Source organism: Rhinopithecus roxellana, chromosome 4, assembly GCF_007565055.1.
Source record: "Rhinopithecus roxellana isolate Shanxi Qingling chromosome 4, ASM756505v1, whole genome shotgun sequence".
Lineage (NCBI taxonomy): Eukaryota > Metazoa > Chordata > Mammalia > Primates > Cercopithecidae > Rhinopithecus > Rhinopithecus roxellana.
This window is the reverse complement of record NC_044552.1, coordinates 139,135,836-139,159,613: the sequence shown is the minus strand read 5'-3', so window position 1 is coordinate 139,159,613 and position 23,778 is coordinate 139,135,836. Positions and strand designations below refer to the sequence as shown.

The window sequence follows — 23,778 nt, the reverse complement described above, 5'->3', positions numbered from 1 at the left end:
GAGCACTAGCTAGATTAACAATGAAAAAAAAGAGAGAAGATCCAAATAAATACAATCAGACAGACAAAGGTGACATTACAATTGATCCCACAAAAATAGAAAAAATCCTCTGGACTACTATGAACACCTCTATGCAAGCAAAGTAGAAATCTAGAGGAAATGGATAAATTTCTGGAAACATACAACCTTTCAATATTGGACCAGGAAGAAATTGAAACTCCATTATTGGTCTGAAAAACCAATAACAAGTTCTGCAGCTGACTTCAGTAGTGAGAAAACCTACTAAGCAATAAAAGCCTTGGACCAAATGAATTCACAGCTAAATTCTATCAGATGTAAAAAGAACTGGTAGCAATTCTACTGAAACTATTTCAATAAATTGAGAAGGAGGGATTCCTCCCTAATTCATTCTATGAAACCAGTGTCATCCTGATACTAAAATCTGTCAAAGGCACAAGAAAAAAAGAAAACTACAAGCCAATATCCCTGACAGATAATAGATGCAGAAATCCTCAACAAAATAATAGCAAATCAAATCCAGCAGCACATCAAAAAGTTAATTACCCACAATCAAGTGGGCTTTATTCCTGGGATGCAAGGTTGGTTCAACATGTGCAAAACAATAAATGTAATTCACCACGTAAACAGAATTAAAAACAAAAACCATATAATTATCTCAATAGATGCAGCAAAAGCTTTCTGTAAAATCCAACCTCCCTTCATGATACAAACCCTTAACAAATTAGACATTGAAGGAGCTATACTTCAAAATATAAGAACCATCTATGACAAACCCACAGCCAACATCACACCGAATGAGCAAAAGCTAGAAGCATTCCCTTTAAGAACTAGAACAAGACAAGGATGCCCACTCTCACCACTACTATTCAGCATAATACTGCAAGTCCTACAGAGAAGTCAGGATAGAGAGAGAAATAAAAGGAATCCAAATAGGAAAAGAGGAAGTCAAACTATCTCTCTTTGCTAGGGATATGGTTCTATACCAGAAAATCCTCAAGATTCCATCAAAAAACTCCTAGACCTGATAAACAACTTCAGTAAAGTTTCAGGATACAAAATCTACCTATAAACATCAAAATCAATAGCATTTCTATGCACCAGTAACTTCCAATCTGAGAACCAAATCAAGAATGCAATCTCATTTACAATAGCCAAACAAAAAAATTTAAAACCTAGGAGTACCTCTAACCAAGGAGATAAAAGATCTCTACAAGGAGGACTACAAAACACTACTGGAAGTCACAGATAACACAAACAAATGGAAAAACATTTCACACTCACAGATTGGAAGAATAAATATTGTTAAATTGGCTCTACTGCCCAAAGCAATCTGTAGATTTAATGCTATGTCTATCAAATTATCAGCATCATTTTCCACAGAACTAGAAGAAATTATTCTAAATTTATATGAAGCCAAAAAAGAGGTGGAATTGCCAAAGCAATCTTAAGCAAAAAGAACAAAGCCAGAGGCATAACATTACCCGACTTCAAACTATACTGCAAGGGTACAGTAAACAAAACAGCATGATATTGGTACAAAAACACACATAGAACAGTGGAACAGAATAGAGAACCTGGAAATAAAGCAGTGTACCTACAACCAACTGATCCTTGATAAGTTGACAAAAATAAGCATAACAAGGGGAAAGGACTCTTATTCAAAAATGGTGCTGGGAAAACTGGCTAGCCATATGCAAAAGAATGACACTGGATCCCCTACCTGTCACCACATACAAAAATTAACTAAAGATGGATGAAAGACCTCAAACTATAAAAGTGCTAGAAGGAAACTTAGAAAATACCCTTCTGGACATTGGCATTGGCAAAGAATTTATGACCAAGTCCTCAAAATCAATTGCAACAAAAATTAAAATTGGCAACTGAGAACTGTTTAAACTAAAGAGCTGCACAGCAAAAGAAACTATTAACAGAGTAAACAGACAACCTACAGAATGAGAGAAAATATTCATCACCTTTGTTTCTGACCAATGACTAATGTCCAGAATCTATAAGGAATTTACATAAATCACCAAGAAAAACAACTCCATTAAAAAGTGGGCAAAGGACATAAACAGCCACTTCCCAAAAGAAGGCATATACGTGGCCAACAAATGTATGAAAAAATGCTCAACATCACTAATCATCAGAGAAATGCAAATCAGAACCACAGTGAGATACTACCTTACACCTAGTCAGAATAAATATTATTAAAAAGCCAAAAAACAACATGTTGACAAGGCTACAGAGAAAAGGGAACTCATATACACTGTTGGTGGAAATGTAGTTCAGCCACTGCAGAAAGTGGTTTGGAGATTTCTCAAAGAACTAACAATAGAACTACTGTTTGAGTAATCCCATTACTGAGTACATACCCAAAGGAAAATAAATTGTTCTAACAAAAAGACACATGCACTCATATGTTCATTGCAGCACTATTCACAATAGCAAAGGCATGGAATCAACCTAGGTGCCCATCAGTGGTGGACTGGTTAAAGAAAATGTGGTACATATGCACCATGGAATACTATGCAGCCATAAAAAAGAATGAAATCATGCCCTTTGCAGCAACGTGAATGTAGCTGGGGGCCATTATCCTAAGTGAACTAATGCAGAAATGTAAAACTAAATACCACATGTTCTTACTTATTAGTGAGAGCTAAACCATGGGTACACACATACAGATGAGAACAGTAGACACTGGGGACTCCAAAAAGAGGTACAAAGGGAAGAAGTCAAGGGCTGAAAACCTTCCTGTTAGGCACTGTGTTCACTATCTGGGTAACAGCATTAATAGAAGCCCAAACCTCTGCATCATACAATGTACCCTTGTAACAAATCTGCACTTGTACCCCGAATCTAAAATAAAAATGGAAAATTTTTTAAAAGAAATTAAAAAATAGTATTTGGTAGTTGCAAAACAAAGTGAAGTCTGGAATTCTGGATTCAAACATTATTTGATCCAGAGAGATTAGGGCAAGTGCTCTATGTCAGTTGTCTCAACAGCAAGTGACTTTGCTTCCCTCCCTTCCTCAAAGGATAACATTTAGAGATGTTTTTTGTTATTACACTGGAGAGGGTGGCTACTAGCATCCTGTGGGTAGTAGAGGTCAGGGATGCTGCTAAACATCCTACGATGCACAGGATACCACCCAACAAGAATTATCTTCCCCAATTGCCAATAGTGCCAAGACTGAGAAACCCTGCTGTAGACACAGAGAAGAAAAAGGAAAGAAGGTAGTTCAGCATTTGACACACAAATGGATTTTCTGATCTCCAGTTTGCTTTATTGTTTTTGTAGCAGCACATTTTCTTCATGTATTTACTCCTACATTTCCATCAGTATAATCAAAGCTCTTCATTTCTCAAGGAGAGATACTTTGGCTTAACCCACTTTATTTCTTTGAACCTTTTCATTATTTATATGAAAATGATACAATGAACTTGTGATTTGTGTTTTTCCCCAACTTTTCACTTTGAGTAATTTTCAGACCTATAAAAGAATTGATGTATAATGAACAAATGTGGTCTCTTCATTGATTTGTCTTTATTAATATTTTTTCATATTTGCTTTTCCTGCCTTCTCTCTTTCTCTGCCCCTACCCTCATGCTAACAAAATTAAAAATATGCATATACTTTTACCTGGTAATTCCACTTCTACAAGTATATCACACAGATATGTACACACACATGCAGAATAGTGTGTGCAGCACTGTTGCAATGGCAAGAGATCAAAAGCAAATTTAGTGTCCATTAATAAGTTACTAGTTAAATATAGGACAAGGAAGTTCTATGCAGCTGTTTATTAAATGAGGACATTCTGTGTGTTGATATGGATATATGTCTAAGATATATTTTAAGTGAAAAATATAAGTTCATTATATATAATATGCTATTATTTGTATAGTAATGGAAAAATAAGTATATATTTGTATAATTTCATATTTCCTTGAATATACATAAAGAAACTCTGAAAGGATACATAAGAAACTAAAAAAGTTAGATCTGTGGGAGAAAGAGTGGAAATTATACCCTGAATGAGTTTTAGAACTAAATGAACATTCCCTATCCAGAAGCTGGGCATAATTAACTACTAAATTTAGTCTAAGCAGCATTGTACGTTTTGAGCTTCTGTTAACTAAGGAAGATACCATTACATTTTATGCTTTAATTTATTGTCATTTGTTTTTAGATTCTAGTAGAATTCTATACATTTGTTATATCTAGCTATATTTGTGAAATTATTGCTCTATTATATTGAGTGAAAAACTGAATAAAAAGCATATGTTCCAAGTGAGAGTGATATATAAAATAATTCATTTACAACAATATTGAACTGTTTTAACTAATTGTATAGGTGATCTTCCATTAAATGAAAAAAATTAGTTTTAAAAGTTCTACTAATTTCTAATTTTTTTAATCCACAGCAAGTTGGTATTGATAAAGGTGACATTCCTGACCTCACACAGGTAAGCAACTCTCCCAGTGGAAGATTCACTATGCATGAGATTTTTACAACATGTATTGCCACAAATGGGCATAGTCTTGTAAGCATTTCATGCATTTTGAATTCAGGCCAAGCAACTTTCTTGGAAATTATTCTACCTTATTTATTTTTTTCTAAGCCATTGAATATATTTCTGGAGGTAATAGGAAGATTTTCTTGTTCTTATGATATAGTTTCTTCTTTAAATGCAACTGAATTTAGTAAATGAACTCATCTTTTCATTTTAAACTTGATTAAAAGGAAACCTTGAATAATGTTAGTAGAAGTGCTTTAGTTATGAAAAGTCACTATTTCTAGGCCTGATAATCAGATTAGAACTTTTCCTCCTGCTTGTCTTCCTAGTTTCTAACATGTCCTAGATATGAAGGAGACCCATGAATAGGGAAAACACTGATGTCACAGATTAACTACTTGTCTCCCCTATGAAATGGAGGCATGTCCATGCATAAAATAAGCTAATAAAATAGTAGTGGTAGATGAGCAATTTTTCCGGAGCCCATCTAGTAAATGTCAACAATAGAGGGGCTTGTGTGTCAATCATTTTATCTGTGAAGAGGGTACTGTGATGGATCCTAATATATAGATTCAAGGTCATTCATGGGTCCAGCTTTATTGCATAACCTTTCTCATTATTGGCCAGAACTGTTTTTACTTAAGCACTCTGTTATAGTACATTTATATCCCAAACATGTTATTAAACTAGAAATGATGGTATTGTAGAGATGATAGGAGAAAACATAGAGCTGCTATCTTATATACCAGTAATAAATATATGAACTTTCTGTCCTTGTAAATATAGTCATTATAATAGAAAAAATTGTCATAGTGAAAGATACCCACTTTTAATAATATCAAAGTGCATTTAGTAATTTGCTATCCTTATTATGCCTTGAAATGTTTCCATCTTTAAAATAATATTAATCCTTAAATTTTTATTAAAAATTAGGGAAACTCAAAGAAATGATCTTCTGTATTTGTATTATTAAAATACCAATTAAATATCAAGAATTCTTTATGAATAAAATTCACAGAGCAATTCAGAACATGATGGCATTGTAATTTTTAGTTAAAAGTTGAGAGATAGTTCTTTCTCATAGACAGAATATTGGTATAAAATAGTTCTACTACTATGAGAAAATATTGTTTTTTGATGAGGCACATACGTGAGCAAGATTGGTATCATTTTGGATATGGCCAAAATATTAAGTGTGCATTAAGTATCACTAAAAATCTCTTTATTAGACATAGATTTATCTTTGTAACACTAAAAAGCAAAGAAAATAAGTGTGTTTTCATTTAAACTCATCATTTTTAGTAAAATTTATAATACATTTTAAAAAATAATCCACATAAGTAATACATGTTAACTTTTAAGACATTAAAATATTTAGCTCTTACATTTATAAGCTAATGAATAGCTTCTAGAAGTGGCAAATCATCTTTATTTCACTCTATGGACACCCTTACTGTAGAATAAAAGAGAAACTAGGCTCTCAGTTAAGAATATAGGTCCTCATCTGTTGTACTTAGTTTGGGTGGAGTCTGAAGGGAAACAAGGAAATATTCAAATGACTACCTAAATCCCTTTTCACTTTTAACATTAAACAATGAGAGCATATCATTGAAAGTACATCATTGAAATCATATACTTAGATTAAATTTTTAATGATACCATTATGATCATTATAATTTTTACAATCTCCCCTTCAAGAAGCCCAGAAACATTATATTTTACTGAATGATTTAACATGTGTGTTTTCATAATTTAGGGAACAGAGACTCCTCCCTCAAAGAAAATAAAATCTTGCCCTGGGTCTGTTAGAAAGCGATTCTATGGTAGAAATTCATCAGAATCTGTTAGCACTCTATTATCTGCTTTTGTTATGACCTTAAGCACCACATACATTTCAATATTAACATTTATTTTTATGTGATAACATATATATACACCATGGAATACTACACAACTATTAAAAAGAAAAGATCATGTACTTTGCAGCGACATGGATGGAGCTTGAGGCCAATATCCCAAATAAACTAATGCAGAAACAGAAAACCAAATACTGCATGTTCTCACTTATAAGTGGGAGCTAGACACTGAGTATATATGTCACAAAGAAGTGAACAACAGACACCAAGGTCTACTGGAGGGTAGAAGGTGGTAGGAGGGTAAGGATTGAAAAACTATCTATCAGGTACTATGCTTATTACCTGGGTGATGAAATAATCTGTACACCAAACCCCTGTGACATGCAGTTTACCTATATGACAAACCTGCGCAAGTATCCCTGAACCTAAAAGATGTTTTAAATGGGGAAAAATATTTATTTTTAAATTACCTGTTCATAGAAAAATTCCTCTAGTTCAATACAAGAATATGATATGCTTCTGAAATTCCTTAATACTGTGGTTTCTTTTGGGGTTGTGAGTGACATAGAGCTAAACCCCCTTCTTCATTCCTGCATAGAGCCCGTCAGCAGGTCTAATGGAAGTCTCTAATTGAACTGAGGAGTTAGACCTCTGACGGTTGTGATCAGGTCTGAGCCAGCATGTGAATTGTTTTGGGGTTAGTCCTTTAGACAGTTGTTTCATCCTGAAAACCAGGATTAATCTGCAGATGGGCCCAAAGTACCAGGTTATATGGATTCGGTTCTACCCTTCTAAGATTAGATTTTGCTTTCTACCAGGCTTGTCTGCGGCCACCTTGGCCATTCATTCTATCCATGTAATGAACAAAAATACCTGCCAGAAGAGAGTGCTAAAGAAGAGATGGAGATCAGAAGGGCTTCCTACTGGGAGTAGGAATAGAATGCTCATAACTTAAAAAAAGGATTAGAATTCCTCTTGCAGCAAAATGGAATGGAGGAATTTCATGGATATCTTTATGAATTTAATGGACATCTTTTAGGTTAGAGACTGCACATTAAACATGAATACAATCATCTGTAACCCTTTTTAACTTATACACATAATATCATAATTATTACATTTAAATTTTTCACGAATATCAATGAAATTTTTAAGGACATTCAAAAATAACTGTTTTGGGTAAGAACTGAATATATCAGAACTGAAATATTTCTCCTCAGCACTTTCAAATGGTTTCTTAGATATAATGATAAAAATTTGAGGCTGGGCGCGGTGGCTCAAGCCTGTAATCCCAGCACTTTGGGAGGCCGAGACGGGCGGATCACGAGGTCAGGAGATCGAGACCATCCTGGCTAACACCGTGAAACCCCGTCTCTACTAAAAAAAAAAAAATACAAAAACTAGCCGGGCGAGGTGGCGGGCGCCTGTGGTCCCAGCTCCTCGGGAGGCTGAGACAGGAGAATGGCGTGAACCCGGGAGGCGGAGCTTGCAGTGAGCTGAGATCCGGCCACTGCACTCCAGTCCGGGCGACAGAGCGAGATTCCGCCTAAAAAAAAAAAAAAAAAAATATATATATATATATATATATATATATATTTGAATGATCTTGTGATTGCTTTTATAAAATTTGGTTTTAATGATGCTTTATAAGCTATAGCATCTACATTGTAGATGGATGCTTTCTTTTGGAGCCTGGGCTCACAATCAGCTATGAATTTGTTCCAAGAAAAGAATTTTCTAATATTATTTCCTATTTGTGGCATGTGTACATTCCAAATGTAAAATGTCTTCATTTATGAAAAAAATCTTAGGTTTTGATGTCAGGAATTCTGGTTGATATGAAAACTACTGGTAAAGAAAGGTCTCCCTTTAAAGACCATACAACTGATGAATCGGTAACCATGATATGTTGCTGTTATCTATTAGCTTTCACAGGCTGACTCTTGTTCTTTGGATTGGTGTTCCCATCTGCTTGGTCTATTGACTTTGGCATTTTTAAAAACAAGCAACTGAAGAGCCTGCTCATTATATTTTGTTATATTACATTCCTTTCACAACAGCAGAGGCATTCTCAAAGTTTTTGCTCCTTGGAAATTTAAGAGGTGGTTTTCCTTTGTTGTCTACTGCATGCCAGGATGTCCTCGCTGCCATAGATGCAGTAGAGAAAAGGTAGACATTCCTGCACTCCTGGATATTACTTTCAAAGTACTTTTTTCCTCCAAAGACATTTGAGGAATTTATTTCTCTTTGATTTTACATGTCGTTATAAGAAATATAAATTATGAAGCACTTTCAAACTTCTGGGATGGAATGCTCCAAACTTAATTTCCCTTTAAGACAGAAGTCAGTTTGATAGTCTTGTATTCCTTGATCAAATTTCTCTTTCAGCTATTGTGATTTTTTGTGACTTCTACTTATTTTTTCAATTTTCTCACTTAGTAAGAGACTTTACAAGATGAATAAAATGGTGAACTCTCTTCCTGGGTTTTTTGTTTTGTTTTGTTTTGTTTTAGGTAACTAAGAAACTTAATAGGAGAAAATATTACCTATTTTTGGTTATCCTATATTTGTTGCTATTTTGTGACTATAAATCGCATTTTTCTTAGAACATGTTTTAAACTTAGGCATAGCCAAAAAAATCACACTTTCTTTACATTACATTTAACATTCAGAGTATCTTAAGTCTTGTAATTGGAAAGAAGTTCTATGGCTTATTTTTTTTTTTCCTTACTGCAATACCATTGAAAAAATAGAAATATGAAAAGTTTATATGCCCAGACTTCCTAAATTCCATCATCATCATCATCATCATCATCATTATCATCATCACAGGCAATTAATATGACAGTTTCGAAGTTATCAGATGTAAATTCATCTAAAAATTTTGAAGCCATTTATGTTTTTTCTTCTTAAGGTTACTATGTATACATTCTTTATTCAATGAGCATTTCTTTATAGTTTATAATCTGGTATCTAGAACAAAATATTCTATATCTCTTTTAAAATTCATTTTTTAAACTTAGAAATACAGTCTTAGTTGTGGTTTACTAGAATTTATTAAGTCCATTTTCATCTGAATTATATTTTAAAATCCTAATTTTTGTAATTTTCTAAACTTATTATATCTCCTGATAATCTTATTTTTTTAAGTCTGTAGTTAAAAGCTTTTAAAATAATGCTGACAGGGCTATTCCTTTCTATCGTACCTTCATCATTTTGATCCAGTTAATATTTTGGTTCACTTAGTAATTTTTATATATCTAAATTTACATGTTTTAGTTCACTCGGTAATTTACATTTATAATCACATAATTACAAATATAATAATCACGTGAATGTTAAGACAGTTTAGGAGTCTATTAGTGAAATGAAAAATGAATATTAAATAAATGTCCTGAATTTTCAAAATTAAAGATTTTTAATAAGAATTTTAATCTGTCATTAAATATACGGTGTAAAAGATACAGTTATATGAATGTCTGTGAATTCTGTGAGTTCCTTTGTCAGCATAATTACTTCAATGTCCTTCAAAATTAATTTCACATTAATTTAAAGAAGAATTGTCAGAATTAAATATATCTATAAGGGTAGTTATATATTTCATTTAAGAAATGCTATTCTTTGAATGCCTATGCTGCTGTTAAGGTCTAATTTGTGTTACAACTATTTGAGAAAGATGAAATTAAATTTCTAATGCTTAAGGAATAGATTGGATGAAACATTTGCATGAACCTATTATTTCTCCTTAAGTGTACAGTAAAATGTCATCACTTTATATTGCCTAAAATTTTATTTATAAATGGAAACATTCAAGTAATTCTTAATAAGAGTTGAAATTTATTAAATGTGTCAATACATAGTGCTCTAATACTATATTTGCTAAAAGTTACTTTATTATACATATAAATATATTTTTATATTATATATAAATAGGTCAATAATAAAATCTTAATTGTTATTGATTATTAGAATTATATTCTCTTCTGCACAACTCTCACTCACCACCTTTTAAAAATATATTAAAATGGATTTTCCTAATATTTCAGACAAATGTAGATAAGTGAAATTTTACTGTATTTTCAAATTTCTGTAAATTTGTATTTGGGCACTTATATTTTTTCTTGAATACAAACACTTATTCATTTTTACTATGGTCTTATGAGAAGGAGGTGGTAAACTTGATTTGAGTTTACTGCATGTAAGTAATATATTAGTAAAAGTCTATCCAATGTAATCTCTACACTGAAACCACACTGTAATGCTATTTGTCATGCAGTGGAGTTAAGTCTATTTAAGATGGGCCTGCCTGAAAGTCCGTGGAATTTAAATATCTAAATATTGAAAGAACCTGGAATTAAATTATCTCACATGTATATCGGGGTCCATCCACAGACTTCCACCATACAAAGTTACAGTGACGTTACAGTGTGTTTACGTTGAAAGTAAACAATGCAGACATTTATTTTTACTTTCTTATTGTAGGCTCCCAGCAGTCTTATGGAGACGCTTGAACAGCATCTAAATACATTAGAAGGAAAGAAACCTGGAAACAAGTATGCATTAGCTGTATATTCTAAATAAGATGAAAAATACTAGAGTCGTTCTTCTAAGAATGAGATTTATCATGGTACAACTTACATTGCTCAGTTTTAGGGCTTGCTTTGTTGTAATTTTCTGGGCTTCCTCAGAACCCCTACCCTTCCTATTATGACAGTGAGTATAGACAATCTCTCTGCAGGCTAATGCAGCAAATTAGTAGATTGTACCTACATTAACTGAACCTAATGATTTGAACATTTGCCCTTGGAAGGAATTCACAGTATATGGAAAAACAGTTGCTCATGTTTAAAAATCAAAGCTGTTATCATTGGACATGAGTGAAAACAAGCACAATTTCACAAGCAGCCTTGATTACTCTATTGTTGTTATCAACACCACTGTGGAAAAAGAAAAACCCTCAAGTATAGTTTTTGGACTCCAGTCTCTCCCTATTTGAACCATTAGACATGGCATGCTACTGACATTTTATTCATAGATCCTTTTATATAGAGAATAGCAATCAAGTAGTGATAAGTACAATTTACTAGATTTTCATACCTTTGTGTTTGGGTACCTATATTTTTGACTGTTTTTCGTCACTGCATGCACAAAATGTCCAGGTTCCTTCCCCCCCCGCCACCACCACCACCAATCTCTCCAGCAGGTCTGAAACTTGTCTATTCACAAGGCCTGGTGCTTTCCAATCTTTGTGCCTATTCAGACTGTAATTCTGTGAGTCTTAGGATGCTCACCCCCACCCCTTGTCCTGCTTTGTAAATCTTATGCATCCTGGGAGGGCCATCTCCAGTCCTACCTTCTCATGAAGCCTTTCTTTATCCTGAACTGCTCGGTATTGTGGCTATTTCTTTTTTTAGATGTATGATTTAAGTAGATTTTCTGAATCTAAAGGTTAGGGACTATTTTACACTTCATTATGTCCATTTAAACACCTAATGTAGGTCCTCTACAGAGAGAGCTTGGAATCTGTCTTTGTTGATGATACCAACTTTCTGTTTATTCCATTTAGGTTGACAGCAGGAGTTAGTAGAGACAACCAGTGTAATGATCATTTCAGGACTGTAGGCTAATCACAGATTTTACCTATAACAGAGCTATCAAAATGCAACTATTTTCTGACGTTCTTCCCTCTGGACATTCTCCCAGAATCTAGGCTTGTGTCTTGATGTTACTTGTTTTTTCTGGTTATTTCATTAGCTGTGTTATTTCTATAATATTTTTTCAAGTTAGTGTAGAAATTATTGCATGTTTTAAATTTGCAACGATAAGCAACAGCGTAAGAGTCTACCAGACAATTATGGCAGAGCTATTTGGAATGATGGATGGCAGGAGCTCTCAGGGGCTCTTTCAAGGTTGTTTCCACAGTCCAGGCTCTGCCTCCAATCTCAGTGTGGCCAGGGATGATCCGACTTGACATGAGAGTACGTTAGCTCACAATAAGAGATGCCCTAGTCCGGTTATTTCTGGGTCCACCCTCTATTAGGGTATCTGGGAAGCCAAATGAGTTGCCTAGGATTTAAGAAAATGCAGACAGGAAGCCAAGAAATTTTTCTGCTCCTGTGACAGAAGGACCGCTTTAGCTAAGGAAATATACACATCCCCTAAAGTTAAAATCTCTCTTGTGCAGTGCTGGATGCACACTATAAGTAAGCTTCTCTGCACTGTATTCTCACTCAGGTTCCCCATACCCCACATAGGGCCACACCTTTCCCTTGTTTTTTTGTTAAATCTATCAGTGCTGCAGTCACAGAGAAGCCTCCTTGGTTATCTAGAATGGGTCTCATTAGCCCTGACTTCAAATCTAAATTTGCCCCCTTGTGGTCACCACAAGCTATTTTTGGAAAAAAAAAATAGCTTATGGACATTTAGTTACATTTCTAGAAAAGTGAAATTTAAAATTCAGTAATCCTCCATTCTGAATTACTTTTTTCTTAGAATAATTTTTCTTTTTCCTTTAAAATCATTTTATGCTTGTCATATTTCTCTTCTGAATTGGCTAAAACCACATTTGAACTTGTCTTTTGCTTATTCCCTATTATTAAAAATGAATGAACTATAGTAGTTAACTATTCTCTTCTTTGTATGTTTGTGCTTACCTTGGAACTTAAGTGAAGGGTGAGTACTGTATGGAGTGAGTTTTTTTGCATTTGGTTATTACTAAAAATGCAAAAAAACCTCTTAAAATTCCACATTTGGTATTTAGAACATATAAAACTGATTTCTGTCCCTTTTACACATCTGTGTTTTTTCATTATGCTTTATTTTTGTCTCCCAAGTTGACTAGCATAAATGGTTTTACTTATTTTGGTCTCCTTGGATCTAGACTAACAGTCTCTCTTAGATGTATATATGTATATATATTTATATATTCCTCTTAGATTTTAGAAATGAAAGTTTTTTTATTTGTTTAGTAAACAAAAGATTTCCCCATGGCTTATAGCATAAATGCCAAAAGAGAAATTTATAAAGAAAATTAATTACTTAAAATTGTTTTATTTGTCTTCTGGTCACAGTATAAAACTATTCTAACCTCTAAGCCAAGTATATACATAAATTGAAGCATTTGTAAATGTCTGTTATGAAGAATATGTATGCCCTTTATATTTAGTGCCTTGTGTCCACTGCTATTTATTTTTGTAATTGTGTGCAATACTCTGTGATATACCTTTATATATTGTCTGTGTCTGTAATTCCACAGGACAAAAGAGAAAAATTTATTTTATTATTTATGTGGGTTTACTAAGTGTTGAAGTTACAGGAAATTTAAGATAAGTCTTTTGTAATTCAAGTTATTTGAAGGATGTAGATAGATGTTTCACATCTGGTTTTTTTTTTTTTTTTTTGGCTAGCATTTATACTCAAAACTACATAGGGATTATTGTTATGACTCAAAACTTAACAAAATATTCTATTTCACAGCTTCCTATTGACATCTTGGAAGGAAATATGGACATTTGCTGTGTTCATAGTGAAACCCATGAGTTTGTAGTAATTTTACAGAATTTAGAGTAGATTACTTATATGGGTCATTCATTTTCTTCTAAAATTATCTTAATGCCTAGTTTTTCCAACATGGTTCATTACCTACTAGATTTTTCTAGGTGAAATTATTAATATAAGTATTGGTATTTTTAATAAATATTATCTATATATAAATGATGTAGCATCTTCTTTCCTAAAGGGCAATGACTAACATTAGGGTGGAAAATCAAGCGAGAAACACATAAGAAGAGCAATTTATATGTTGTGTAAGAGAGAAGCAAATGTGCCAAGCTTATCTGTGTTTTGGGGGTTGGAATGTGGAATGAGCATAGGCTCTGAGGAGCAGATAGACTTGGACTAGAGTCTGGAATCCACCATTGAAGCATGATGAGACATGGGAAAGTTATTAACCTCTCTGAGCCTGGGAACCTTCAGATTTTAATCAGTGATTAATGGTGCTTTTGAAAGCTATTGGAGCACCTCTGGTTCTCACCCTTTTAATTAAATCACGGCAGAAGCCAACTCTGGTTTATGAAAACAGAGGTCATACATCCTGACAGTTTTGTTTCACAGAAAATAACTTTTTAAAGACTTCTGGTTAATTTATTGATTATAGAATGAATACATGAATATATTCCAATTTAAAAATTCAAATAATACAGAAAATGTCAGGTGATATGTAAAGTGCTAGGGATATAAAACAATGGGATGAGTTCCCTCCTTTCAAAAAACTTAGTATCTAGTGAAGAAGATAGAGAATTAAACAGGCAACTAAGATATAATGTGGCAAGTGGGATGATATCTCAACAGAGACAGTAGATTTTTGTTTGTTTGCATAATTCATGGGATAACTGTAAGTATCGTTTAGTAATATTGTTTATGTGGAAGCTTGGCAAAACGATTCTTGTACCAATTATGATTTTTCATACTTAAGTACGATATTCTTTTTTATAGGAGGTAGAACAATTCTATCATTTTTATTATATCTTCATTCTTGATATGGGGTAGAAGATGTTATAGAAGAAGTTATTATATTTTAGGTATTACTTTGGAAATGTATTTCTAAAGCCCTTGATTTTTTTTTTTTTTTTTTTTTTTTTTTTTGAGACGGAGTCTCGCTCTGTCTGCTAGACTGGAGGGAGCACAGGGTGTGATCTCAGCTCACTGCAACCTCCACCCACCAGAGTCAAGCGATTCTCCACCTCAGCCTCTTGAGTAGCTGGGATTACAGGCGGGTGCCACCACAGCCAGCTAATTTTTGTTTTGTTTTGTTTTTATGTGTGTGTGTGTATTTTTAGTAGAGACAGAGTTTTGCCATATTGGTCAGGCTGGTGTCGAACTCCTGACCTCAAGTGATCTGCCCGCCTTGACCTCCCAAAGTGCTGGGATTATAGGCGTGAGCCGCCCCACCTGGTCTATTCTCTTTTCTTTATAAGTATTTATAATTGTATCAATATCACTAAGAACTGGTTTATGAAAATTGCTTGAGAGAGAAACAAATTAATTTAAATTAATTCATTCTTAGAAAGTGACCATGCCAAAGGCTTCTATGTATTCTTTGCAGAATTCAGGCTATTATTTTCTTGAATTTTTATTCAGATTTAACTCTCTTCTTTTTCCATACATAAAGGGAAAAAATAGTGGGAGTGAAGAAATTATTAGCCAAAACTCAGTAGGACATTTTCCACCTTATGCTGTACTAGATTTTTAGGTTCTTAAGTAATTTACTGTAGATATTTCAGTAGACTCTTTGACATGAACAGTATAGATAAAGGTATATCCTTTCCCTCATAGACTGTATTACTCTTAAGATACTACTCTTTAGCCAAACTACATGTAACCAAGTTGTTACCCTTATGCTTCTTATATAGCGGAATTCTCTGTGCCCTTGCTACCTGTTGTTTATATTCATTTTAGGTAGAAATTAAATTCAAACAAAAAATGGCAGGCATGTATTTGCAAATGAAGTTGAATTTGCAAATTAACTTGAAATTAACTTGGGCCGGGCGCAGTTGCTCACGCCTGTAATCCCAGCACTTTGGGAGGCCGAGGTGGGCAGATCACGAGGTCAGGAGATCGAGACCGTCCTGGCTAACACTGTGAAAGCCCATCTCTACTAAAAATACAAAAAAAAAAAAAAAAAAAAAAAAAAAAAAAAAAAAAAAGCTGGGTGTGGTGGCAGGCGCCTGTAGTCCCAGCTAGTCAGGAGGCTGAGGCAGGAGAATGGTTGAACCCGGGAGGTGGAGCTTGCAGTGAGCTGAGATCGCACCACTGCACTCCAGCCTGGGTGACAGAGTGAAACTCCATCTCAAAAAAAATATATATTAACTTGGCGTATAATACTGTTAAATTTGCTATATCCAATAAGACAAAAATTCATAATATTGTACAAAATTCTACTTACTAAATTTCTGCTGTAATTTTCTTTTGCTGCTGCTATGTGTGTGATATTTTCTCTGTAGATGAGTAAAAAGTCATCCCTGCCATTCACTAAGGCGGTGAATATAGGCTGCTTATTGAAATGTATTTAGTCTTCATCTTGTTTTGTTATTCATTTTTCACCAACTGAAGTTAGTAAAATGTGAACTGTTCTGGCAGTTATTTCCAAAGCACTTTGCTAGAAATGATCTGCAATAGTCAATGCTACCAGTAATATAACTTAAAATTCACCCCTTCCTAATTTTCCCTCATTTTCTTAGAAAAAAGCATCAACATTGCTGTTTATTTCCTAGCTCCACTAGTTATAACAGGATGATGGGAATATTTTTCCTAGAATATTCTTGCTGGAGTTTTTATTACAGCCATAAGAAAAAAAAAAAAACCGGCTTCAAGGGTATGAATATGGAAGCCGAGACATATTTCAGGCACAGGGCCCATAGGGATCTTCACAGTGTACGTTAACCTTAGTGATCTAAACCACTGGGTGTTGGGGTTTTTTATAATTCTACAAAGCATGGTTTTTTCCAAGCCTTCTGAAAATAGTTTTAAATTCCCATTTGGACAGTTTGTTTTTTATGGACATAGGCAATAATGTTTGACTCAAAGAATTTGAGTTGCTAGAGATATAGAAAATAATGTTGAATTTAAGTATTTCTAGTACTGGAAATTAAGTAGATGGAAAACAGTGGAAGGGGATGTCATTATTAAGTAAAAGATTAAAAGTTTTTAAAAAATAGTTTGTCCATTATTTTAAAAGTCTGTATATAAAACAAGTTAATGCTTGACCAAGTGAAATCCAACTTAAAAGCTTCTACAAATATATTCACATATATATATTCAGTTTTAATTTTTTTTTATGTTGCCTTTTAGATCTGGTGCTCCCTCTCCATTAAGTAAGGTAAGTTTGGTTTTCTGTTTAGGGGGTTCTTTGTTTTTCGCTTTTTACAATTTTACCATCATAAAGTGTACAGTTCAGTGGCATTATGTACCTTTACACTGTTGTACAACCATCCCCACTATCCATTTCCAGAACTTGTTTTTATCTTTCAAAACTGTAACTATACCATTAAACAATAACTCCCCACCTCCCTCTCTCCCCGAGCACCTGGTAACCACCATTCTACTTTCTGTCTCTATGAATTTGATTACTCTAGGAACCTCATATATGTGAACTCATATAGTATCTGTCCTTTGGTGGCTGGTTTATTTCACTTAGCATGTCTTCAAGGTTCAGCCATGTTGTACCATGTGCCTGAGTTTCCTCCCTTTTGAAGGCCGAATTATATTCCATTATATGTGTATACCACACTTTATTCTTGCATTCATCTGTCAGTAGATATTTGGTTGCTTATATCATTTGGGTTTATGAATAATGCTTCTGTGAATGTGGGTGTGCAAATATCTATTTAAGTCCCTGGTTTTGATTCTTTGGGGGTATATGCCCAGAAGTGGGACTGCTAGGTCATATGGTAATTCTAATTTAAATTGTTTGAGGAAAGGCAAGTTACGTTTTTATGTATCCTCCTTTATATTTGTCTCTAAGTCCAATGTAGTATAGTATATGCAATTTAGTCGTTTGTTTGGACTAAATATTTTTAAAGTTGGAGAGATTTTCATGTATTTATATTACAGCAGACAGTAGAATGTTTTAATAGTTGTAAAACATTTTTACATATTCTAAATCAGAGTCCTATGAGATGGGTAAGCATGTTTCAGTGGTAGAGAAATCCATTGTAATTGGGTGTCTTTCCACAAATATGCCTTTTAGACAGTCTACTATAATAACTTGAATAACTCATTTACCTCCTCATCTCTTTTTTACCATGTGGAAGGACAGGATTAGGGTTATTAGTGACAAGAGTATTTACTTCTGTAGGTCTGTAGTTCACATTTACCATTGTATTCTTCAGACAAAAATGTAATAGATGTGTTTTTTCCTCTATGACAAATTTCCATTATATAATTGCTGTCATTACAGATATTCAAGGATATCATTATAGCTGCACTGGTGATCTCCAGACACCATGTACTATGCCAGTGATGGGTTGGCTGACTGCCTAAGATCCCCTCAGGGACCTTGAAAAATCAGTCAAATAAAACAAACAAGTGAAAAGCTCCATTTATTCTGATATAAGGCCAGGTTTAAAACCATTATGTCTATGTGAGAAACTCCAATACATAACTGCTGAGTAGAGTGTCGTAAAATTGTGGCATCCTTGGGGTTGGTCTGTTTCTACATTTTGGCCAAATTGAATTTTACTGACTTTTTCTTTTTGTAATAACAGATTATTTGGGTTCTGTTTTCCTCGCTCTTACATCTCCTCAGAGCTTGTTGTTCCAAGGCATTTTTAATGGGCTTCTGTAGAGTTTCATTTTTTGCATTTATGTTGATAATATTTATTGCTGTCATTAAGTTCTCAATGTTTCATCAATATCATTTTTCTAAACTTATTTACATGTATTGGCTTTTAAAAACCTTTTCTTAGAGGATTTCTCATTGTTCCCAGTGGATGACATACAATTAGCTTTAACTAGTCCTTTCTCTTCCATTGATCATGTTTTGTATTCTATTTGGAAGATTTGGATTTTTGTTGAAGAGAGAGGTCTGAGTTGATATTTTCTGATCAACAACATCCACACCGCTCTTGTGTCCACCTTTCTTGAAGTGCTGAATGCTTAACACTTGCATATCTATTGAATTTTGACTTTTGGATTAGTTATATTCTTAGACAAACATATTATTTAAGTCTGTAAATTTCTGTAAATTTCTTATCTCCTCAGGTTTTTTTTTCAAATTATTCTTTTTAAAACTTCCTTTAAGTTTGGTCTGTTTGAAGTCAGATGTCCAGTTAGGGGAGTATCTGATAGCCCTGGCTTGGTCTTGGTCTTCATGAATTTTACCTGCTGTTAATCTCATCTCCACTTACAGAACTAATCTACAGAATCAATAGATTGTTTTGAAATGTTCTATTAATCTTTCTCTTGTGAATGCATGAAGAATTAAATATACCAGATGAAATTGTTTAGTTACAGCAACTAAATAAAAATCTTTTAATATATTATTTGACTATTAATACCTCTTCTTAAAAAAACTAGTCCAGAAAAATAAATACTAGATTTTATTTTTACTTTTTTAGTTTTATCTATGTCATATTAGTGATGGGCTATAGTCACGATATCTTCAAAACATCAGTGACTTGAATCTTGTTTGGGAATTGTTCTCTTCCAACTGTGAACTATTTTGCAAGTTAGATTTCTGGATTTGAAAGTCATCTGACAGGACCTCACATGAAATCTTTTTAGGATGACAAAACATAATGACATTTTTTTTTTTTTAGCAATTATTACAATTGATAATATTTGAAATTTTTTGCAGCTAGTAAGATCTTTCCTAATAATTTTATGTTCAAGAAATATATTTAGCTTTTATTTTAATTAATGAATGGAAGTCATTGCAATGTTAAGCCAAATATTTTATCATTTTATATGTTACATTTAAAATTTGTAACATATTTTAGCCAATATTGATTATTTATTACAATTATTGATTTCAAATTTTATTGAGCTTTTTTTTTTCCTCCACAAGAATTACAAAAAAAATTTCTGGGCATGTCATGGGTATACAAAAAACGTCCTGTTGCTCAGTGTCCTGTAGATTCATATTTGACTCAAGTGCGTTGTGTTGTGCATCTTCACTTTCAGTCTTCTCCAGCCACAACTGTTACGTCTCCCAATTCTACACCAGCTAAAACTATTGACACATCCCCACCGGTTGATTTATTTGCAACTGCATCTGCGGCTGTCCCAGTCAGGTTGGTTAATAAATATGCAGTTATGTTTACTAGTATTTTATTAGAATTTGGTTCTATTTTTATGTGCTGTACCCAAATGATTTCACCAAAGGAAATATAATCCTAATAATGTGATACATTGGGGTTTTTACTACACAAAGTACATTGTTTTACTCCTGTGCCTCTTAAATCATTAGAAAGACCTAAGCTATAGAAATCACCTTGGTGTCACAAACTGGGAAAGGAAATGGAAGAATGATACACACAATTTTTTTTCTGAAATTGACTGATGTAGAAAGTGTTTTCTAAAATTAGTTTCTTCTTGTGGGAAATTCAAAAGGTATTTTAAAATGCTTTACACACACACACACACACACACACACACACACACACACACACGCTAAACTTGGAATTGTCAGACCAGTTATCTAGTGCATATGAGGAACTCACACTCTGGTGGTAGGAGGAGGCCTTCGGGGTATTCCTAATCAGTTTTTATAGCACCTAGAGATCAGAACAGTAGTGAGAAATCGGGGGATGACTGTGTGTTCTTTGAAATCTCAGGCCACCTAAAATCAATCCCCAGCTCATAGGGGTATCCTCAAATAATAAATTTAGGTCAATTCCTTAGTTCATTTGCCTTAAGAGGATTCTAGTATCACTTTGTAGTATCTTTGACTCTGATTATGAATGCCCTATATTTGGAGACTTGAACTTTGAGCAAGAAATCCAAGTATTGTACCCATGTTAACCCATGCTTTACTCTCTACTTGCTTAGTTCTGCATTTTATAATAGCAAGCTTGGTATAAACAAGTTCTTTCTGTTACTGTTCTAATATAAATCACTTCTTATAAAAGCTTTAATATATTAATAATAAATATGTATTCCTTTCCTGTTATTTAGTCCAGTTGTATTTATGAAATGGACATCAAAACTAAGCAATGCTTTCAGTGGTTTTGAAACTACTTTTTAAAAGCAGCAGAATCCTTTCTTCAAAAGAATATTACTTGGAAATCTAATATGTAAAAAAAGATAAAGATGAAACTGCTGTTTATGAAGGCAGGTGGGGAACCTGGGACCCTAATGGCTTCACACCTGGCCTGGTAACCTTTAAGCCAGTTCTCCTCAAATCTGAATGTACATGTGAATTGCTTTGGCTTCTGATTAAAATGAAGATTCTGAAGTAGTAGATACAGGGTATGCCTGAGATTTTGCATTTATAACAACGTCCCAGGATGCTGCTACTTTGAGGTCTATACTTTGAATAGTAAGGCTGCTCCTTGGAGCTTCTACAGATAGAGAAGCTTTGAAAAGCACAGTCTCAACTGAGTAAAAATAAAAAATGCAGTAGTCGTTTTAGGTGAGTCCTCTTGACATTTGTCCTAATGCTTTCCCTCCCCTTGCCCCAGGGAGTATGTTTTTATAATTAGTACAAAGGTACCTTATAGGGCCTGATGTTCATCTTTTGATGATTAGACAGCACTTTTGCCTCAACAAAACATTGATATATTATAGTCTAATGCAGGAAAAAGATAAATTAGTGGTTAATAATTCTCTTTAGTGTCCTTTGGTTTATAAATAAATTCTTCTCAAGACATGAATTTTTTTTCTATACAAAAGATTTTGGGAAATAGAGAAAAGATAACCTCAAGGTTATGATTTTGATTTCCCTATAGGGTGCTTCACATAGATCAAGTCCAGCCCACTCTCTGTTTTTGTAAATAAAGTTTTATTTGAACAAAGACCTGTTGATTTGTTTATGTATTGTCTGTGTCTTAATCTCATTCTACAATAGCAGAGTCAAGTAATGATAGAAACCAACTGGCCCTCAAAGTCTAAAATACTTACCATCTTGCCCTTGACAAAAGTAGTTTGCCAACTCTTGGTATATGCTATATCTCTATACTTTCCAAAGTATTATTCTTTTATTGCATTTAAAATACCTAAAATCTTTGATGATTTCTGCATGTCTTTATTCAAAAACACCTTTATGTTATAAAATTTCAAAATCTGATTTTAATGTTTTATTTTCCTTTTAGCACTTCTAAACCATCTAGTGATCTCCTGGACCTCCAGCCAGACTTTTCCTCTGGAGGGGCAGCAGCAGCCGCAGCACCAGCACCACCACCACCTGCTGGAGGAGCCACTGCATGGGGAGGTGAATGAAACCAGACAGCCTTGCCATTTCTCTATTCATTTTATTTCATTGTTTTTACTTAGGCTATAATTGTTAATATTTACCTTTTGATTATCCAAAATGGTGTTAGCAACTTGGAGGGAAAATGCTAAGAATGGCATTTATTTATTGAAATATATATTGAGAGAGAGACAGAGAAAGTGCCTATAATACAGTGAGAATGTTCAAATAGTCATATAGTTTTTATTTTAACTATTGCAACAAGGAAGTTTTGTGGGTTTTTTGTTGTTCTTTTTTATTACTATAAAATTCTGATTATTTTTAGTAATTGTTGTCTAGAGACTCAGGCCTTAGAGGATTGAGTATTCCCCTTAATTTATGGTTACTCTAAATTAGCATTTCTAATTTGGTTTGGTCAGGTGTAGCCTCCTTCCTGGATTCTTTTAGGCCTGAATTGATTTTATTCACATTGTATTTGGCTTCATACAGTTGAAATCTTTTTACAGATTCTTATTTGTACCAGAAAAAATCCATACTTAAACTGATTGACTGAAAGGAATCACATCTAAGCACTTATTCCCATTTTATTTATGGATCTCAGGGAAAAAAATCAGCCTTTTACAAATATTTGATTTAAAACATTTAATATTAATATAAAAATTGAAGTGATTGCTTCGTAATGCTCAAAGCTGCAAAGAGTTGGTTTTAATGGATGCACCAAACTATCAGAATAAAATTTTCAAAAAGTTTAAGACATGCCTTGTACAACTATAGAAGCAACACAAATAAAAGACTTAGTAACTCACTAATGAGGAACCAGTAAGATGATAAAGCTGTCTCAAAGAACATTTTGAGGAACTGAGTATTTATAGGTATTTTAAAAGGAATGTTAGAATAAGATGGCTAGGTTAGATAGAAAGCTGTTAATGTTCTATCGGGTAATAAAAACCATAGCCTTGAGGTTATCTTTTCTCCTATACAGAGATTATTTGCATCACTAGCAGACAAGATCTGTAACAACTTAACATTGCAGAATCAAAGCCTTTAATGCACAATAATAACTAAGTCAAATGAAGTTATATTTCTCTAAACAATTAAATATCCTTTGGTGGTCTTGTTAAACAGTGTGTCAGTATAATATCAAAAGTCCTATCTGTAATCTCTTGATCTCATTTCCAAGTTATTTTGGTAACAAAAATAAGAGAAAGATAACCAGTTCTGAAATAATGTTGCTAACTATAAATAAGAACATTTAAATGTTGGCACATTTCCATTTTAAATATATAAACCTTACCCTATATTGAAATGTTCAATTCCTAAGGCTACAGCTATCAATTTTTAAGATGAAATTGTTCTTTCAGCTTTATTTAACTTTATTAAATTTCAGTTGGTAAAGGAAAGTATTGCTGAAGAGGTTTTATAAGAGCATTCTTTTTTACTCATGTTTTTATTCTGAGCTTCATCACTGATTATTTT

The 23,778-nt window shown here is 33.5% G+C and overlaps 1 protein-coding gene across 6 annotated transcripts in view; it reads left to right on the top strand.

Annotated features, from left to right (window-relative positions):
* The window catches only part of SNAP91 (synaptosome associated protein 91), a 156,260-nt gene that overhangs the window by 81,128 nt on the left and 51,354 nt on the right, over positions 1-23,778 (top strand). For 4 of the 6 annotated variants that reach the window (XM_010383954.2, XM_010383953.2, XM_010383957.2 and 1 more), the window contains 6 exons: positions 4,447-4,488; positions 10,878-10,948; positions 13,062-13,067; positions 17,244-17,271; positions 20,076-20,185; positions 22,205-22,323. In XM_010383954.2, the coding sequence (XP_010382256.1) occupies positions 4,447-4,488; positions 10,878-10,948; positions 13,062-13,067; positions 17,244-17,271; positions 20,076-20,185; positions 22,205-22,323 (376 nt within the window). The remainder of the gene's footprint in view (positions 1-4,446; positions 4,489-10,877; positions 10,949-13,061; positions 13,068-17,243; positions 17,272-20,075; positions 20,186-22,204; positions 22,324-23,778) is intronic. The other 2 variants (XM_010383955.2, XM_010383958.2) reach the window with 2 other exon arrangements.